An 18,285-nucleotide genomic window follows, 5' to 3' on the forward strand; every position below is an offset into this window, starting at 1 on the left:
GGGAGGTCGGGTCAATTCGTCCCGGGATACCTAGATATCCTAGACCACAGAGGGAATTTTTATATAGGCAGGCCCCATGCTGATACCGCGCAATTGCTCCGGCGGGACTCGAACCTTGGGCCTTTCGGGTAGTGCGCGCCAGGCTAGCCAGAAGAAGTGCGTGCGCAGTCACCGGGAAGTTCCCGGAGGGGTAACCCCTCCGCCCGGGCTCATAACTGTCACGAAAAAACAGTGGCCGCCTATCAGATACAAGCGACAGCGTTAATTAACGCTGTCGGTATACGCGACAAGAGTCGAGGAAGGGGGTGGGAATGAGTATTGACCCTCATCTTTCCAAATTACTACCCAGAGAATATATTTGCCTTGACTTGGAAGTACCACCTGGGGTCCCCTGGTCCTGGCGTAACTTAACGGAGACAATAAAACGTAAAATACATGACTTGCATGTTGACTCTTAGTCTCTTACCCTTCGTTTTCAGCCTTGGCGAGAGGTTGATTCGCCAAGGGGCGGTGCAAGTGCCCTAGTGGGATACGCGGCATAGACATGGTGTATTACACACATGTAAGGGCCTCGGACCGGCATTGACGTCCAAACGCATGCGCTATACCCCCGAGGACATGGACCAGGAATGTCTGATTCTCGGTAACCTCGCAGGGCCGGACCCTTACTCGCGTTTGCTTATCGGCTGATGGATGGGTGGAGAGTTCCCATCGCCGCGGAATCGCCACTTGCTGGTGCTATGCCCAGAGGCATAAACCCTGGCAGCCAGTTATACATAACTCAACCAACCCCATTTTTTGCATATAACCCTTTCTGAGGAAAGGCTGAATGAAATCTTTCGACTCTCGACCACGCCTCTCAATTCCAGCCCGAGTCGTCATCTTCCCTCGCACAGGCTCCACCCAGAACCCCCCCCCCGCCGAAGGAGAGCAGGAGCCGGGCAACAAAGGCACGCAATGCCGTTGGGCGACTCGATCCCAGACGCCCTGGGCTGCAGGCGGTGGCTGCAGCTCACTCGCAACCCGGCCACCGCCGCCGCCCTCGGCCTGGTGACCATCCAGGTGGGCTTCGGGCTGGTGATGAAGGCGGCTCAGTCCGACGGCACCTACTCCTTCTCGCCCTCCGCCTCGGTCAGCATCTCAGAGCTGCTCAAGATGCTGCTGGCCGCCGCGCTATTCCATCGCGAGTGCCGGAAACGCCTGGCCGCCGGCATCGAGCCCGACGCCCACCCGCACTATCTTGCCCTGCCGCCGGCGTCGACGCCCGAGAAGCGGCCCGAGACTCCGTCGGTTGGTCTGCCGAGGCTCGGCCTTGCTGCCTTTTGGCGCCACTTCCTCAGCGAGGTGTCCGAGGAGGAGCGAAGCGGCTTCTACGTCCTCGCCCTATGCTACACGCTGATAAATAACTCGGTAAGGAGGAGCCGCGGATCCCGAGCCGCGACACGGCTAACGAATTGGCTGCCTAGATCTTCATCAGCTACATGCTGGCCGATCCGGGCACGATCCAGCTCGTCAAGAGCGGCAGCACCTTCATCACCGCCATAGTCATGGTTGCTGCCCTCAACACGCCCGTCTCCCAGGTCCAGTGGTTCGCCGTTATACTTCAGGTGCGTTCCCGCTATCGACTGACTTGCCTCGCCCCGGTTTGCCCCTAAGTAACTCCTCACCCGGCGAGCACACAGCCATTCGGCCTCATCCTCGCGCAGTACGAGCCCGAAACCGGCACCGCCTACTCCCTCGGCACGTACGCCATTCTTCTCCTGCAAGTGTTCCTCAGCGCCGCCTCCAGCGTCTACAATCAGCACATCTTGCAGGCCAATAAGACGAGTCTACATGCCAACAACATGGTGCTCTACGCGGCTGGCGTCTTCGTCAGCCTGATCTGCCACATCGTCATGAGGATCATCAAGACCGACGAGCCGGGTTTCTTCGAGGGATACGATAACATCGGCGCCATCATGGTAGTCGTGAGCAACGTCTTCATCGGCCTCGCCATAACGTCTGTCTACAAGTGTGAGCACTCCTCGAGGACAAGCGTGTGTGTGCCGCCAGCTGCTGACTTGCTCCGGAACAAGACGCCAATGCCGTTGTCAAGTGCATCGCCACGGCTGTCTCTTCAGGGCTGCTGCTCTACCTGTCGACGATCCTCTTCGGAACGACGCTGGGCACAATGGTTATCCCCGGCACCATCATCGTCGCCCTCTCTTCCTGGCTCTACCTGGCCAACCCCGCCGCCGCCACCCAGTCGAGGTCGAGGGCCGGCTCGGGGCGGGCTTCTTGTAAGGCCCTGGGCGTGTTCCTTAAGGTATGACTTGCACTCTCGTCTTTTCCATCGGGCCCCCGGTTCACCAAACTTAACTAGTTGGGCATGGCCCTCGCTGGTTGCTAACGACGTCTACAGAGGTATCGCGTCCCCTACCTTGCCGTGCTAACCTTCACGACGGTTCTCATTGTTGCCTTCTTAACCTTAATCCAGACTACAATGCCCGGTCTGACCCACGGAAACGGCCACCCAAATTTGTCGCACTCTGCACCGGCGACCGAGGGCACGGCCACTTCGCCATTTCGAAACACTCTGGCCGTGATCCGGTGGAACAGCGCGCATCCCGAGCGGATCCCACTCCTCATGAAGTACAAGCCCTTTTTCCGCTCGATGCACCTCTCGATACCGGATATAATGCCTAACGACAGTCCCGTCGCACGCAACAAGACTTACGACGGGTCCAACGAACCATTCACCATATACAGAGAGGTTGCCAACGTTATGAAGATGGCCCTCGCCGGGCAGCCTGAGGTCGACGGGCTAATGTACTTTCATTTCGACGCCTGGATCGATCCCATGCGGTGGAACAGCACGGATCGAGACGGCATCCTATTTGCGAGAACGGCGGATCCGCAGGGCCCCTTATTCCGCTGCATGAACGACATAAGCGCGTACGACTGGCAGGGCTGGCACGTCTTCGGCCGCATGGACATTGCCGCCGTCAAGGCCGTCCAGGCCGCCGCGGCGCTGGGCCTGGGCTACAAGACCGAGACGGACAAGTGGTGCGTGGGCTGGAGCGACATCTACTACGTGCCGCGCCGCCTGTTTGCCGACTTCATCGTCCTTGCCGAGACCTTTGCCGCCTTTGACGTGTTCCACGAGCTCGCCGTACCCACCATTGTCAACATAATTGCGCAGACACGCTCGAGCCCGGAGCGGTCTGCCTTGGCCTTTGTCGATGACTGCTGGGGCTCGTGCTGCGCTTCCAACCCAACGATTGAGGACGTTATCACGACTCGCTGCGGCCACCGCCTAGACTACTTGGATGAAAACGTGACAGGCGTCTTGTACGATAAGATAGATGGACAGGCGCGGGAGCTTCTCGTCGGCAGTTAATTCATCAATGGGCATGCTTCTCATCTTGCTAGGCCATTGCGTTGGATCTCGCAAGGTAGTAATTTGGAAAGGAAAGAGTCAACATGTTAATTGAGGTTCGTCTTGTCCCCTTTCTAGCTTGCGCATAGTATTGCTAGTTATTGGGTCTTTGCATTGAAGAAAGAGGGTGTGTGTTGCTCTTTTTCGCCTAAAAGAGGGAGTCCGTAGGTGTGACTATATATATGTATACGAAGTGCGGGGGGGTAGGTTTCCCTACTACCCGTTGGCAGGTTCCTTCGTAAGCCAACTAGGGGCCCCTACCCCTTAGTTGGGCACAAAATGTGTGGACAGCCCCAAAAGGTGTGGACACCTCTTTTGGTGTGGCCAAGCGGGCAAATACGCATAATTCATTCCATAGACGTCTAAATGCATTTCTACGACATATAGCGTATAGAGGTAATTATAACGATTAATATAAGCAATTAAAGATAATAAATGAGGTACGTTACAGAAAACAAGCTATAGAGGGATCATGTCCCTAGTAGCGTTAGCGGCGGCCATAAGCGTATAGGACTCGCGATTCCCTAGATTAGAGACTTAAGGACGTTTATAACGCGTTATTCATACGACTATAACGTAGACCCTATCGCGGAGGCTTTTAATACGGATACCGCACTCGTCTTCGTTCTAGACTTCTAATAGCCCGATGCCGTAGGTAGTAATAATCTTAGAGAGCCGCTTAAAGAAGTTCTTAACGTTATAAACGTCGCCTACCTTAAACGACTTCCTCGACCGCTTAATAGCCTTGATATATATAACCCGAAGCTCTAGGTGGTTATTCTTCTAGCGAGGATACTAGTTTTTTAATAGTGGCTAGCGGTTAGGATCGCGGCGATAAAGGAGCTTAAGAGCGGCAGTCTCGACCTACTGCTTGCTAGCTAGGAAGCCGCTTTTCTAGAGGTAGATAACGTATGCGACGAGAGCGTTATCTTCTTCGTTAGAAAGAACACTCGGCCGACTAGTGCGGCCTACGTAGCCACGATACCTCCGTATGGCCTTCTAAACCGTTGAGCTCGGCACCTTAAATATACGCGCTGCCTGACGCATAGAGACGGGCTTTGAGGGCGCCCCGCGAGTCTTGCGGCGCCGTCCTTGTTCGAGGGCATCATAAGATTTAACAACTAGCCTCGCCGCCCGGTCTACGGCGGTTAGGCTAGTTATAGCGTAATTACGACAGTCGAACTCTCCCTAAGCACCACGCGCGATCGCGTTTTAGTGAGAATACACACTAATTACGCGCTAGATATGGTAGTGGGGGCGTGTTTAGGTGTCCACACCTTTTAGGGCTGTCCATACATTTTGTGCCCAACTAAGGGGTAGGGGCCCCTAGTTGGCTTACGAAGGAACCTGCCAACGGGTAATCCGGCAGCTTACGGTTATCCGGATCCGTCAAGTGACTTCCTTAGCATCCCTTAGGTTAACTACCGCATTCGGTGCCTCCGGATGCGGCGATGGCATCGTCTCCGCTTATAGGGATAAGGGGCGCGCCTGTTGGTGCGTGTGGGTGTGAGCCCAACCTTCAATAGCTACATATTAGTCTGTGGCCTACTGGGACCCTTGTTGGGTCTCTGAGACCCTCGTTAGGTCGTCACACACCCCTCTAGGCGTTGCGGACTGCTGTAGAGACTGTAATGCCTGCTGGTTGCGTTGTTGATATGCCGTAGGCACCGCTTGTTACGGCCAGGCACATACGAGCCTTGACGGCTATAAAGATGTATTGGCACTATGAACGAAGACTCAAAGCTAAGGAGCAAGAAAGAAAGACTAGACTACACGACCGAGCTGGCCCTTATGTGCATATGCACGAGGTTACCTCAGCAGCGCTCAGGCCATTTTAAGAGGAGTCTAACCGTTTTTGGAAAAAGTCACGTTACCTGGAGTACTCCATTTGGTCGAGGAGTGCATGTGACTTACCGATTAGGTATAGTGCGCTTTGTCGCCTTCGCACGATCACCAAATGGCCTGAGCGCTGCTGAGGTAAGTTCTGCGCTGGTGTCTCTACGCTGGCGCGCAGGGTCGTGACACATACAAGGCTGAAATAGCAAATATTTGGCGAGTAGCTGGTCAAAGAGCTGGCCGTGCCGTCCGTCACAGCCGATTATAATGATTATAATAATGGGCAGTATAGATAGTAGTGGCTATCAGAGCAGGCGAGGGCCCTGGACACAGTTGGCGGGGGGGGTTGGTGGGCACTCGTGTGGTCCTTCTCCTTAAGACTGACTGCTCTTGTGAGAGTCAGCTTCGTGGGCAGCCGAGATAGAATCGTTATACCAACCAACGCGACTGGCGGCACCACCTTGTAAAGGAGGTTTTCCAACGTTACGACAAAGACGGCGCCTCAGGGCAGCTATTTCGAGCCGGCGACATATCTATGCCTCTTTTACAGCATAAACATGTTAACGGCAAGAAAAGTGCTAACTGCTTTGCTCGTCAGGACCTTAAAGAAGGGTTTCGACCAGTGATGTAGCCACCTATACACGGGAGGACTGTAGGGGCTTCTATCACAGTGGACTTTGCTAGTAAAATGCTCGTCGGGCCCAAGGTGCAGCGGGCGCACCCGCAGAGGGAGCTGGCGCGGCTGGCCGAAGCCATGGGGTGCCCTGTCGTGCTGCAGCCGGCTGCCAAGGGCTGCTTCCCCGAGGACCACTCCCAGTTCGCCGGCGTCTTCTGGGGCCAGGTCAGCACCCTCGCCGCCGATGCCATTGTCAACTGGGCCGATGTGACTTCCTGTCCACACTGGCAGGCGCCGTCGGCTGAAACAACAGCACTATGGTCGAGTATAACCGGCTCCGTCCGGATCCTACCGCGGGCCACAGCTCCTGCGGCGGTGACAAGTTGACGAGGAAGAGCGTGAGCTAGCAGACTCAGGCGCTCCTCTCTGCCACGACGACCGTCTTTGTCGACACGGGCGACTCGTGGTTCAATGGCAGCCAACTGCGCCTGCCGCGCGGCCCCGAGTTTGAGATTGAGATGCAATGGGGCCATATTGGATGGTCAATCCCTGCTTCGTTTGGATACGCCCTTAGCAAGCCGCATAAGAGAACCATCGTCCTTATAGGTGACGGGGCCTTCTAGGTGACCGCCTAGGAAGTTTCGCAGATGGTGCGCCACCGTGTTCCCGTCATTATTCTGTTTATGAGCAATAGAGGCTACACTATCGAGGTCGAGATCCACGATGGCCTCTATAACTGCATTTAGAATTGGGACTATACAGCCCTAGTTAAGGCATTCGCTTGCTACGAGGAAGACCACGTCCTTAGACTTAAAGCCCACACCGTCCGCCAGTTTCCGCAGCCCTTAAGAGGGCCATGGCGCATATTAACGGGCCAGTGCTTATTGAGTGCAGCATCCCTTAAGACGACTATAGTAGGGACTTGATTACGTGGGGGCATCTTATTGCTATAGCCAATTCCCATGCACAGGTTACGGCTTAGTGGTTTCTAGCAAACAATGTAAACTTTTGTTATTTAAAGAGAAAAAGGTTGCTAAGATATATCTTATAGGCTGCCTATAGTAATAGTCGCCTACGCCGTAGAGAGACTCGGGCAGGAACATTTGATTATACATACGCTCGAGTGTTCCTTGCCCGTCTATAGACGATTAAACCTATATCGCCTGCATACTTGGATGCGGCATTGCCGATACTCGTAGATATATTCGCGGAGCGTGTTTCGGCACTCTTCACACTTAAATATGCCCCGCGCCCCCGCCACCTCTCGTGGTTGCACTCGTAGTTATGCATTAAATAATCGGCCACCTCTTATATGCGACGGGCTCTTCCTTCGGCGTCGAGTATAGCATCGCCATCTCGGTCAACGACTGCTTCGGCTCTGGCAAGGAGACGGTGTTCGTCCCACTGTCGACAGCAACACGTCTTCCAACGGCTACCACAAAGGTAGCAGAACTCGGCGCCACATATAGGCTGCCTCGATTAGCACAGACACGGAGACACGATAGATGTCGAACGTACTTATATAATTGCACCCATAATCTAGGTCGATAAGCCTCCCGCAAGAGTAGCAACGCTGCCATTTATTTTCTATAGCGACCCGAAGTAGCTCTTAGATGGCAGAATCCTGCGGATAGTCGCCTCGATGCGAGGCCTGTTTATAAATCGTGCGCGTCGTTCTCGCGCATCGTACACACGAGGCCACGTCGCCCTTAATGAACTGAATAGGCATAAAGGCAGAGCACGTTGGCTCGTGGCAGTAAGTCCTATTAGGTGTCTCGAGTTCGACCTTTTTTGCCTTAAACTCGCTAACTAACTTAGGAGGCAGAAAGACTCGATTTAGCTCGACCGGAATCGGCGGCTTATAGCAGCGTGGCGGAAAGAGCGATTCGTCCCGCAGAGAAGCCTCAAACAGACTGGCGATGCACGCACGACAGTACTCGTGCTTGCAGGGGCATCAGGCCACGTCGTAGAAAACGTGCCGGTCGCCGCAGCTCGTGCAGACGGCCGTGGGCTGCGGCGTCTTCGGCTTTGGTCGGCTGGCGGCCCAGGATGACGATTCAGCTTGATCAAGCTCGTCATCGTCGGCGCAACCGACGTAGAGGGCCTAGAGTTTACGCAAAAGTTCATCGCCAGCCTCATCGACCTGAGAATTGGATTCTGTCGCTTCGACTCCGTCGTCCGAGGTCTTTGCCCTTCGGCGAGAGTCTAAATTGAGAGCAAACTGGCGGTCTTGAGCTGCCCGGCTCTCCGCAAGCTGCTCCTCGTGTATGGCATTCCCATCAGTGCCGACGGCTCGAGCGATGCTCAAGGACATGCGTCGATCTATGACGAAGGATTCGAGTGATTCTAGTTCCGATATATATGCTTTGATTGCTAGTTCCGAGTCAGGAACTTCTCCTTGAAGATATTTGCCCTTAGATGTGCCTATCAAGCTCTCTAGGTCCAGCTTCAGGAGCTCAATCGCCAGACCAATCGAATCGGTGTCGAGACCCGAAAAATCCATGTCGGCCAAGGTACAAGAGAATCTGCAGTAAAGTCGAGTTCAATTGTCTCCCGGTGGTTGCTGGTCCCTGTCGATCCTTTCCGTCTCAATCGCAAATTTGATCACCGCACGAACCGCCTGCATGTCTGGCTTCCATTTATCGCCGTCCGACGCAGCTTTCCCTCCTAAAAAGAACGACAAATTCCTAATTTAACTCTCGAGCATTTAAATAAGACTTCTCATTGCGCGACCTACTTTTTACATCGAAAGAGAAAGTGCTCAATTGTCTCTGCTGCCTAGCCACAATCACATAAATCCGAATTTATTGCTCCTATTATATAAAGGTACCTATTCAGTCGCGTCATGCCGGTGCGAAGCTGAACAATAACGTCGGATTCTTACCTTATCAGAGAATCGTAAAGTGCACGAGTGTGCTTCCCTGATAACGCCTTATCGATACGCTTTGAGTATTTTCTAACTCCTTCCGGAAGCCGTCCATACTATCGCTATTAGGCGAGCACCGAACGAAGCGTGGTGGGCCTTGCTTGGTATAATGGCTTCTCTGCCACGGAGCCTGCCTCGGTTGCTTTCTGCGCTGCTACCTTAGCGACTGATCCCTATGCGAACCCTACGTGCTTAGCTAGTGCCTAGACGAGTTTTATAGAATAGCCGCGCCTTATAAGACGATTAGCGTGGTCGTATATCTAGCGAATAGTATATTAACTAGATTGCCTCCGAGGACGCTTAATTACTTTTAGGGCTAAGCGATTGCTTACTATAACTGTTACCTCTTAATAAGGTAGGCCGGCTAGCGTATATATTAGCGCTATTGCTATTATTATTAGTTTTATTATATATAGGTTCTACTTATTTATAGGCTTAAGAGATATAGAATAGCTAGTAAGAACCTTACTTAAGTAGTTACGATTAACGTTATATACTATACTTTTTATTTCTACTATACTATCCTTTTATAAGCTAGATATTATTATTATAATTCCCTTAGTATTATTTACTACCTTAATAGCCTTTATTATATTATCCTTTACTACTACTAAGATATAGCTTATTTATTATTATAAAGTAAGTAAAGGTATATATAAGTACTATTTATAGGATAATATTAATAAGCTATATAAAGCTCTTTTATACGCGGCTAGCCTATATATATATATATAAGATCTAGCCCTTTATATATAACTATATAGCTTAGGCTATAGCCTAAGCCTATAACTTATAATAGTTAAAGACTCTTATATAATACCTTCCCTTAAGCGCGGCGTAGCGCTACTTTATTAATAGCTTTTATACTATTAAGCTTATACCGCTAGCTCTACCCTACCCTTTCCTATTAATTATACTAGCCCTACTAGCCTATTATTCCCGCGCCTATTAGCTTAGGTAGCTAGAACCTAGCTTTATAGTTATTAGCCGGCTAGCTATTTAAATATGAGTATAACTTATTATATACGCCCCTAAGTAGCTAGCGGCCGGCCTAGACCTACGTAAGCCTTAGGTTGCCCGTCCCCTTAGCTTTAAGTAGCCTCCTTTACTAAGGGGTATATAAAGCGGCATTCCCTTTTTCCTTCTTCCCTTCCTTCTTTTCTTTCTTTAACTATAGTAATAGTAATAATAAGTTAGTTCCGCTTTACTTAAAGCATTAGTTTATTCCTAGCTATATAGGCCGCTCTATTAATATATACTTATAATAATAGCTATAGTAGTAATAATAGCCCTAATAATAATAATAACTTTAACTAATAAGTTCCCTACCTTATAAAGCGGGAGGCTATAATCTATAATACTAACTCCTATAATAAATATATCTACCTCCCCCTCCTTTATTTCCTCTTTCTTAAAGCGTATAAAGTCGTTTATCGATACTATACTAGGTATAGCCGACGATAGCTCCGCCGCTGCCGCTACTCCTACCCGCGCCCCCGCGACTACGCCTACCACCGCCGCCTCTACCTCTACTACGCTAGCCGCCCTTATATCGCCCTTTTAAGTAATAACGCCGTCCCTGCTGCCGCCTATAACGCCTAGCCCCTCTACCCCTACCTCCGCCTCTACTACCCCTATAAGTCCGCTACCTAGTAAGTATAGTAGCTATTTTCTACTAACTTCTTAAAGTATAAGCGCTAAGTATAAGCTAGAGCCGCCCGCGCGGCCCCTTATATATAGTATATATTATAGGAGCTCCCTTACGCTAACTAAGTTAAGCGCTACTATTATTACGAAAAAGATATAGCCGCTTATTAAATATAAGTAATAGCGTCAATTAATATATATAGAGTATACGATATACCCCCTTAGGGATACTAGGTTAATTCGTCCTAGGATACCTAGATATCCTAGACTATAGAGGGAATTTTTATATAAGTAGGCCCTATACTAATACCGCGTAATTACTTTAGCGGGACTTAAACCTCGGGCCTTTTAGGTAGTACGCGCTAGGCTAGCTAGAAGAAGTATATATATAGTTACCGGGAAGTTCCTAGAGGGGTAACCCCTCCGCCCGGGCTTATAACTATTACGAAAAAGATATAGCCGCTTATTAGATATAAGCGATAGCGTTAATTAACGTATATAGAGTATACGATATACCCCCTTAGGGATACTAGGTTAATTTATCCTAGGATACCTAGATATCCTAGACTATAAAAGGAATTTTTATATAGGTAGGCCCTATATTAATACCGCGTAATTACTCTAGCAGGACTTAAACCTCGGGCCTTTTAGGTAGTACGTACTAGGCTAGCTAGAAGAAGTATATATATAGTTACCGGGAAGTTCCTAGAGGGGTAACCCCTCCGCCCGGGCTTATAACTATTACGAAAAAGATATAGCCGCCTATTAAATATAAGCGATAGCGTTAATTAATATATATAGAGTACGCGATAACTATAGCGGTAGTTATTACTAGTACGCGCGTACTAGCCGCGCTTATAAAGCAGCGCCTCTTATCTTACTTACTACGGCGTTAGCTTAGAAGGCTAGCGCGTATAGGTAGGTATAGGGGGCTACTAAGAAGCGCCTTACCGCCGCTACCGCCGCTTACTATAATCTCCGCGCTTTTAAGCGCTAAGGCCTTATCCCTAAGTAAGTTCCTCTCCTTTAGCTCTTTTACTTCCGCTACTAACTCCCTTAGTACTAGGGATACTACCTTTATCGCCCTATCGGCGGTCCTCTTAGCTATGCCCGCCGCCGCCCTTACCGCTACTACTAACCGGGCCCCCCTTACCCTTAGAGCCCCTAGAGCCGCCGTTACCGCTAACTAGCTCGCGGGCTTAGAGGGCCGCCTAAGCACCTTAAAGAGCGCCGCCGCCGCTAATAAGGTAAAGGAGGATAATAAGGATAAGAAGAATAATAATAATAAGAATAAGGAGTATTATAAGCTACGCCCGTAAAAGGCTAAGGTTATACTATAGCGACCGTACTAAAGTCGGGCTAAAGTAGACCTATATATAAGTAGAGCTTAACCTAAACTTAGGCCGAATAGTACTTAAATATAGGTCGAGCTAGGGACTAAGGAAGATAGATAACTATTATAACTAAGATAGAGTTTTCCTCCTTTCTCCTTAGCTTTAGATAAATAATTATTTAGCCCTATACTACTATACTAAGTATATACCGGCCCTTAATATATCTAAAGCTCTTTTTAGATAAGGCTATAAAGCTTAAAGAGAGATTAAACTAAAAGGATATAATATAGATATCTTAATAACTTAAAGGAGGGAGAATAAGCCTAAGGACGGTAAGGAGTAGTAATAGGGGGGCTAAACGCCTAGCTAATAATAGAGTAAGCGATACTCTCGCTATAGGTAGGAGAGGTAGAGATAAGGTATTAAGTAATATAGAGCTAACTATAAATATAGGAACTAATTAGCTAAATTAAGAGTATATACTAAAGGATAGATAAACGAATATAAATAGGTATATAGGAGGGGGCTAGGGGCGGGGTAAGTAGTTTAATACCGCTCTTAAAGGCGACGGGGGGGGCAGCGACGCCTATAATTAAAGGGGAGGTAGTAAGGAAGAATAGCTATAGGAAGCTTCTTCTAAGCCTAGGAAAATTTAACGGATAACGACGGTACTATACCCTATAAGTATAATATATATAAGAGAAGTATTAGATTAATAAAGAATTCTTTTTAAGCTTAAAGGAAATCTTCTACCTTATCTATAACTACTTAAACGCTAGGCTATAATAAACGGTCGCTATATACTATAAAATAAGGGTAAAGAGGGGCTATAATTAAAAGGAATTCCTAAAGTACCTTAACTTAATCTACCTTAATATAGATACTTAGTTACGTATAGTAGCGGCGATCTAAATAATAAAATAAGGGGAAAGTTAGACGTTTATAGCGTTCCTCTTAAAGTTTAAGTAGAGACTCTTTAAGGCTAAAGGCGGGTCCTAGCTATACGATGTTTAGATCGTCTTCTTAAAAGGGGCTCTAGGAATCCGGCTCCGTAAGGTATTAGCTATAGTCGACCCCCTTATATTAAGCTTCGCCGCCTATACTAATTAAGTAGCGTAAATAGCGGCTAAGCTAAAGAGGGTCTAGTAAATAAAATAACCCCCTTTAAACTAAAGGAGACTAGTAGATATATACCCTTAGGAAAGGAAGGATAAAGATAGAGATACCTTAATAACTAGTATTAACGCCCTAGATAAATAAAGGGAGGGGTAGAGCTAGCTAGAGAATTAGATATACTTTAACTATAGAGTTAGAGGATATATCGCGCTTTATTATAAGAAGAGGAGATAAGAACCTTAGAGGGTAGGCGTAATAAAGGAAGAAAGGGACGCCGAGGATAATAACGACTTAAAAAAAAGGGAACCTTAGCGTAAAGTTAGGCGCTAAGGGTAAAAGAGAAATAGTAAGAAGCTTAAAAGTTAACGAGGGACTATCTTATACTAAGCTTAGTAACGCTAAGGGTAAGTATTAATAGGAAGAAGGGACTTAACGCGCTTATAAATACTAGCTATAATTACTATACTATAGTAAGTAAGAGGGTAGTAAAGAAGCTATAGATACCTCTTATTAATAAGAGGAGAAGATAACTAAAGCTATTCTTAAAAAATACTCTAGCCCTATAAATAAAAGGAATTATAGTTTTTAAGATAGATATTAACGGCTATATAAAGTAAACCTTTATATATATAGTCCTTAGGCTAAGCTATAATATATTCCTAAGAAGGCTATAGATAAAGAAGAACTAAGTAATATATAATATAGTAAGGGATTAGATTTAGTATAGCAAGGCTAAGATCTAGATAGGCCTATTAGGATCGGAAGTAATAAGGAGGGTAGAATAAATCTAAGGGGTAAAGATTATTAGCGCGGCAGTATTTATAGCGGAATATTAAAAGGAGAAGGCGGTAAGGGATAATAAAAGAAGGTAGAGGATAGTTAATATTAAAGCGATTATAATAAAGGATATAAAGAAGGTACTTTAGCTAAAGATAGCGGTAGACCTAGTAAACTACGTCCTAAAGTAAGCGCTAGATATATACCTAGACCTCGTTATACTAAAGAAGGCTTTAAAGATACCCCTATATAGGCTAAAGGTAGACTATAAGATTAACTTAATATTAGATAAAGATAGGGTAGAGCCCCCTTTATTATAAGGACCCTTTTATAATATATTAAGGGAGGAACTCTTAGTATTAAGAAAGACCTTAAGTAAGCTAATAAAGGTAAACTTAATCTACTTAAGTAGCTCCTTAGCCGCGGCCTTAGTACTCTTTACTTAAAAGTTAGATAGTCGCTTACGATTTTACTATAACTACCGGGCCTTAAATACGATTATAAAAAAGAATAGGTATACGCTACCCTTAATTATAGAGATACTATAGATACTTATAAAAGTAAAGTAGTTTATAAAGCTTAATATTATAGCGGTATTCTATAAGATCTAGATAGTAAAGGGCTATAAGTTTAAGATAGCCTTTTAAATAAAGTTTAGATTATCTAAGTAATAAGTATACTTATTTAGCTTAATAAAGATACTAGCTACCTTTTAATAATATATTAATAAGGTACTAAGAGAATACTTATATAAGTTTATTATAGCGTATATAAATAATATCTTAATCTATTTATTAAGGTCTCTCTAAGACTATTAAGAGAAGGTAGCGAGGGTACTTTAAAAGCTATAAAAGGCAGGCCTAATATTAAACTTAAGGAAGTATAACTTTATAATAAAGGAGGTTAAGTACCTAGGCTTTATTATATAAGTAAAGGGTAAGGTTTAATATAACCTAGAAAAGATCTAGGTAATATAGATATAGTAGGCACCTTAGAATATAAGAAGAGTTTAGAGCTTCCTTAGCTTTATAAACTACTACTAAGCCTTTATACTACTTTATATAAAGGTATTAATATACTTAGATAGCCTTTATAAAAAGGGCGCGATCTTTAAGTAGATAAATAAGTACTAAGTAGCGTTTAAGTTTATTTAAAATACCTTTTATAACGCCTTAGTACTATAACTCTATAACTTAAAAAGAGAAATATACCTAAAGGCGGACTATTCTAAATATATAATAAGGGGGGCGCTAATATAAGTAGGGCTAGATAATATATAATACTTAGTAGGATTTTTCTTAAAGAGACTAAACTTAGCGGAGTATAACTACCTAATCTATAATAAGGAGATACTTATAATTATACGGTGCTTAGACTTCTAAGAAGTAAAACTCTAAAATATACTTACCTTTATAGTACTAACTAACTATAATAACCTAAGGTACTTTATAATAAAGAAGAAGTTAAATAAGAGATAAAGCTAATAAGCGATAGAGCTTATATCTTATAACTTTATATTAGAGTTCTAGCTAGGGAGGCTAGTAGCGGTACTTAACGCGCTATCCTACTATAACTAAGATTAGCTAGCGGGAAAAATAAATAAAAGGAAGATAGGGTAGGTAGTTTAGATAATTCTAAAGACTATATACTTATAGGGCCGCTTAGTCCTTACTAAGGGCCGATACGCTAACTTACTAGGACGCTTAACTTAAGATAGAGCGGTAGTAGCGGCGCTATAAGTAAGTAAAAGAGGGGTAGGTGCGATAGCGTATATCGGCGGAGCGGGGGGGCCTATTAAACGACCTAAGAAGGAGGCAAATAAAGGTAATAACTAACTAAAACTTAACCTAAACTTAGGCCGAAATATACCCTAAGAATAAGCTAACCTTATACTAGTATTTAATAACTAAGAGCTATAAAAGAAATAAATAAAGGTACTAAGGAAAGATAAGAAATACTAAGCGGTATTTTAAGTAGTATATAAAGGGGAGAGACTATTAGTACTAAAATAGTAACTAAAGGTATAGCTAAGCGAATATATAATCGACGTTAAGAAACGGTTATACTTTTAAGAGAGGCTATAAGTACTAGGGAAACTAAAGTATAATAAAGGAGAAGGGGCTAAGGAATAAGATATACTTTAAGTATAGATAGCTTAATAGATATATAACTTAACGGCGGTAAGATACCTAGGGAGAAAGGAGACCTTAGCAATACTAGCCTAAGAATTCTTTTAGCCTAGCTAGTTAGCGATAGTAAGGCAGCTTATCGCTAACTATAGACTATATAAGAAGGGGTATATATAAAGGTAACTTTAAAAGGGACTTTTAAAGCCCTTACTACTACCGTCTTAACTATTTATATACCTATTAATAAACTTTATAGTTAAACTACCGCTAACTAAGATAAAAAGCGTAAAGTACCTTTAAGTAATTATAGACTAGCTAATAAAGGCGGTAACGCTTAAAGTAATACCGACGATAAGGGTAGTAGTATACGTAACGAGGTTCCTTTAAGCTTACTTCTATTTTTATAAGATACTAAGGTTAATTATATTAAATAAAGGGACGAACTAAATAAAAAGCTTTTAAAGGGAGTTCTATAAATAAATAAGAGTATAAAGGAAGTTAAGTTTAGTATACTACCTATAAATAGATAAGTTAACTAAGCGCGTAAACTAAGAAGTATAAGTATACCTTTAAGTATATATTTACTATAGCTAGGATAACTAAGGAGTATAGCTACTATTCTTATAAAGAGAGATACGAGAAGTATATATAAAATATATAAAGGTAAAAGTAGAAGTAAGGGGTCGGATAGGTAAGGCAGAGATATTTAAATCTTACGGGGGCAGCAATTATAGTAGGGGAGTGATTATTATATTGCCTTTATTATCCTTCTTTCCTCTATCTAACGCCCCTCTTTATACCCGTCTAGTATCTTAATTAATAAAGAAGATCCTACTTAAAGAAGCTACTAATATCCCTTTAACTACCGAGCTTTTTACCGGTTTTTCTCCTCCTTTCTAGCCGTTGCCGGTATATCCGTCTTATCTCTCGCTACCTTTATAAGAAGCTATCGCTACTTCTGCTTCCCCTTATGCCCCTACCCTCCTCTCTGCACCTCCTTTTAGCTCCTTCCTTAAAACCTGTTTTTTAGCTTCCTAGGTCCCTCGTGCTAAGGGATATCTTCGAGAACTACGAAATTAGGCTATGCTTCGCGACACACCCCCTTAGCTATAGCCTGCCCCTTAAGGGCATAGCTAATACGGCTTCGGGCTAGTAAGCGTATAGAGGAGGTTCTTAGCTCTATACTTCTCCCTTTACTTAAGGAAAGTAAGGGCCCTTTTAGGTCCCTAGGCTCTTTTAGACCTACTTAAGGAAAAGGGGCCTAAAGAGGGGAAAGTCCTATAAGAAAGGGGGCCTTCTTAGAAGGGAAAAACCTAATTAAAATAAGGGGCCCTTTAAAGGGAAAAACCTCTTCCTTTTCTTCGGCTATAGACGTTACCTTCTTATATATACTATTAGCTCCTCTCGTAGACTCTTAAGGCGGGCCTCTAAGGATAGCTTTTCTTAAACGTCTTCTAGCCCTATTTACTATAAAAAGATAGCTAGCTTCTACTTCGGTAGGCGCTTCGTAAGACCGTTGGCTTTTATCGATACCGTTAGAACCTAACGGACGGAAATAAGTCCCCTTTAGACCTCTTAGCGTAACTAATGCTAGTAGATATCGATATACCGTAGCTAGGTCGATAGCTTACTATTTCCTTCTATAAGAATTCGTATAGTCTACGTATTATCGTATTCTATAGCTAACGGGGACGGAATTTATAGTCGTAATAATATTAGTAGCCGGCTAAGGAAAATCGCTTCTTTTAACGCTTCTAAAAGAGCTAGTAGCTCTGCCTCTATGCTTAATATAGTAACGGTAGCTTGCTTCGAAGCTCTCTAAGTAATAGTTCCTTTAAAAAGGGATATAATATACCCCTATAAGCTCTTTCTATCTAATAAATTGTCCGTAAAGGACGAATCGCTTAAATAGAGGAAGATTTCGGTAGCTGATTTCCTTCCCTGCCCTCTTAGGCGTAGACTATATAATCTCGTTAAATAGAGATAAAGGATAGCTCTATCTACTACTTCTTAATACCTAGGGCTAGGATTCTAGTTATACCTAGCTAGCCGGGAGACTATAAAAGAGATATCCGGTCTAGTAGAAATAGCTAAAAAAAGCAAGGAGCCTACCTTCTATTAGTATTAGTATTTCTCTTACTCCCTAGCTTAAAAGGACGGATTAGGTAAAAGCTCTTCGTCTAATATAGGCATAGAGGGAAGCTTCTTATCGAGGGAATTAAGGAGGAATTTATAAGCGACCTTATTAATATAGGCGTCCTAGGTAAGCTAGATAGTCCGTTAGGACCTATTCCTAAGGATTCGTATCCCTAGGAACCACTTTAGCTCCCCTAGCTTAGTTATCTTATACCTTTATTATAGGCCTTTTATAGCCTCCCTAGTAGTTGCTTCTTCCTCTTTTAGGTAGGCCTAGATAATATCGTCGACGTAGAAGAAGACCGTGATTTTACCCTTCTATATTATACACGGTTCCTAAGGGACTTTCT

General features: G+C 44.9%; 3 protein-coding genes across 3 annotated transcripts; 2 read left to right on the forward strand and 1 right to left on the reverse strand.

The window, feature by feature from the left end:
• Window positions 1-957: 957 nt before the first annotated feature.
• On the forward strand, window positions 958-3,379 carry HRG_07602 (nucleotide-sugar transporter domain-containing protein; the record flags this gene model as incomplete). The annotated part of the gene is made up of 5 exons (XM_044866073.1): window positions 958-1,410; window positions 1,467-1,607; window positions 1,683-2,013; window positions 2,076-2,305; window positions 2,402-3,379. 5 exons carry the CDS (start codon window positions 958-960, stop codon window positions 3,377-3,379), a joined length of 2,133 nt encoding a protein of 710 aa, XP_044719037.1.
• Window positions 3,380-5,942: 2,563 nt separating this feature from the next.
• Window positions 5,943-6,493, forward strand: HRG_07603 (thiamine pyrophosphate enzyme, central domain-containing protein; the record flags this gene model as incomplete). Its single annotated transcript, XM_044866074.1, has 2 exons — window positions 5,943-6,137; window positions 6,278-6,493. 2 exons carry the CDS (start codon window positions 5,943-5,945, stop codon window positions 6,491-6,493), a joined length of 411 nt encoding a protein of 136 aa, XP_044719038.1.
• A 1,331-nt stretch (window positions 6,494-7,824) lies between these two features.
• Window positions 7,825-8,373, reverse strand: HRG_07604 (uncharacterized protein; the record flags this gene model as incomplete). The annotated part of the gene is made up of 2 exons (XM_044866075.1): window positions 7,825-7,974; window positions 8,014-8,373. 2 exons carry the CDS (start codon window positions 8,371-8,373, stop codon window positions 7,825-7,827), a joined length of 510 nt encoding a protein of 169 aa, XP_044719039.1.
• Between the last annotated feature and the right edge of the window lie 9,912 nt (window positions 8,374-18,285).

The sequence above is a fragment of the Hirsutella rhossiliensis genome (genome assembly GCF_020360975.1).
Source record: "Hirsutella rhossiliensis strain HR02 chromosome Unknown scaffold00008, whole genome shotgun sequence".
Taxonomy (NCBI): Eukaryota; Fungi; Ascomycota; class Sordariomycetes; order Hypocreales; family Ophiocordycipitaceae; genus Hirsutella; species Hirsutella rhossiliensis.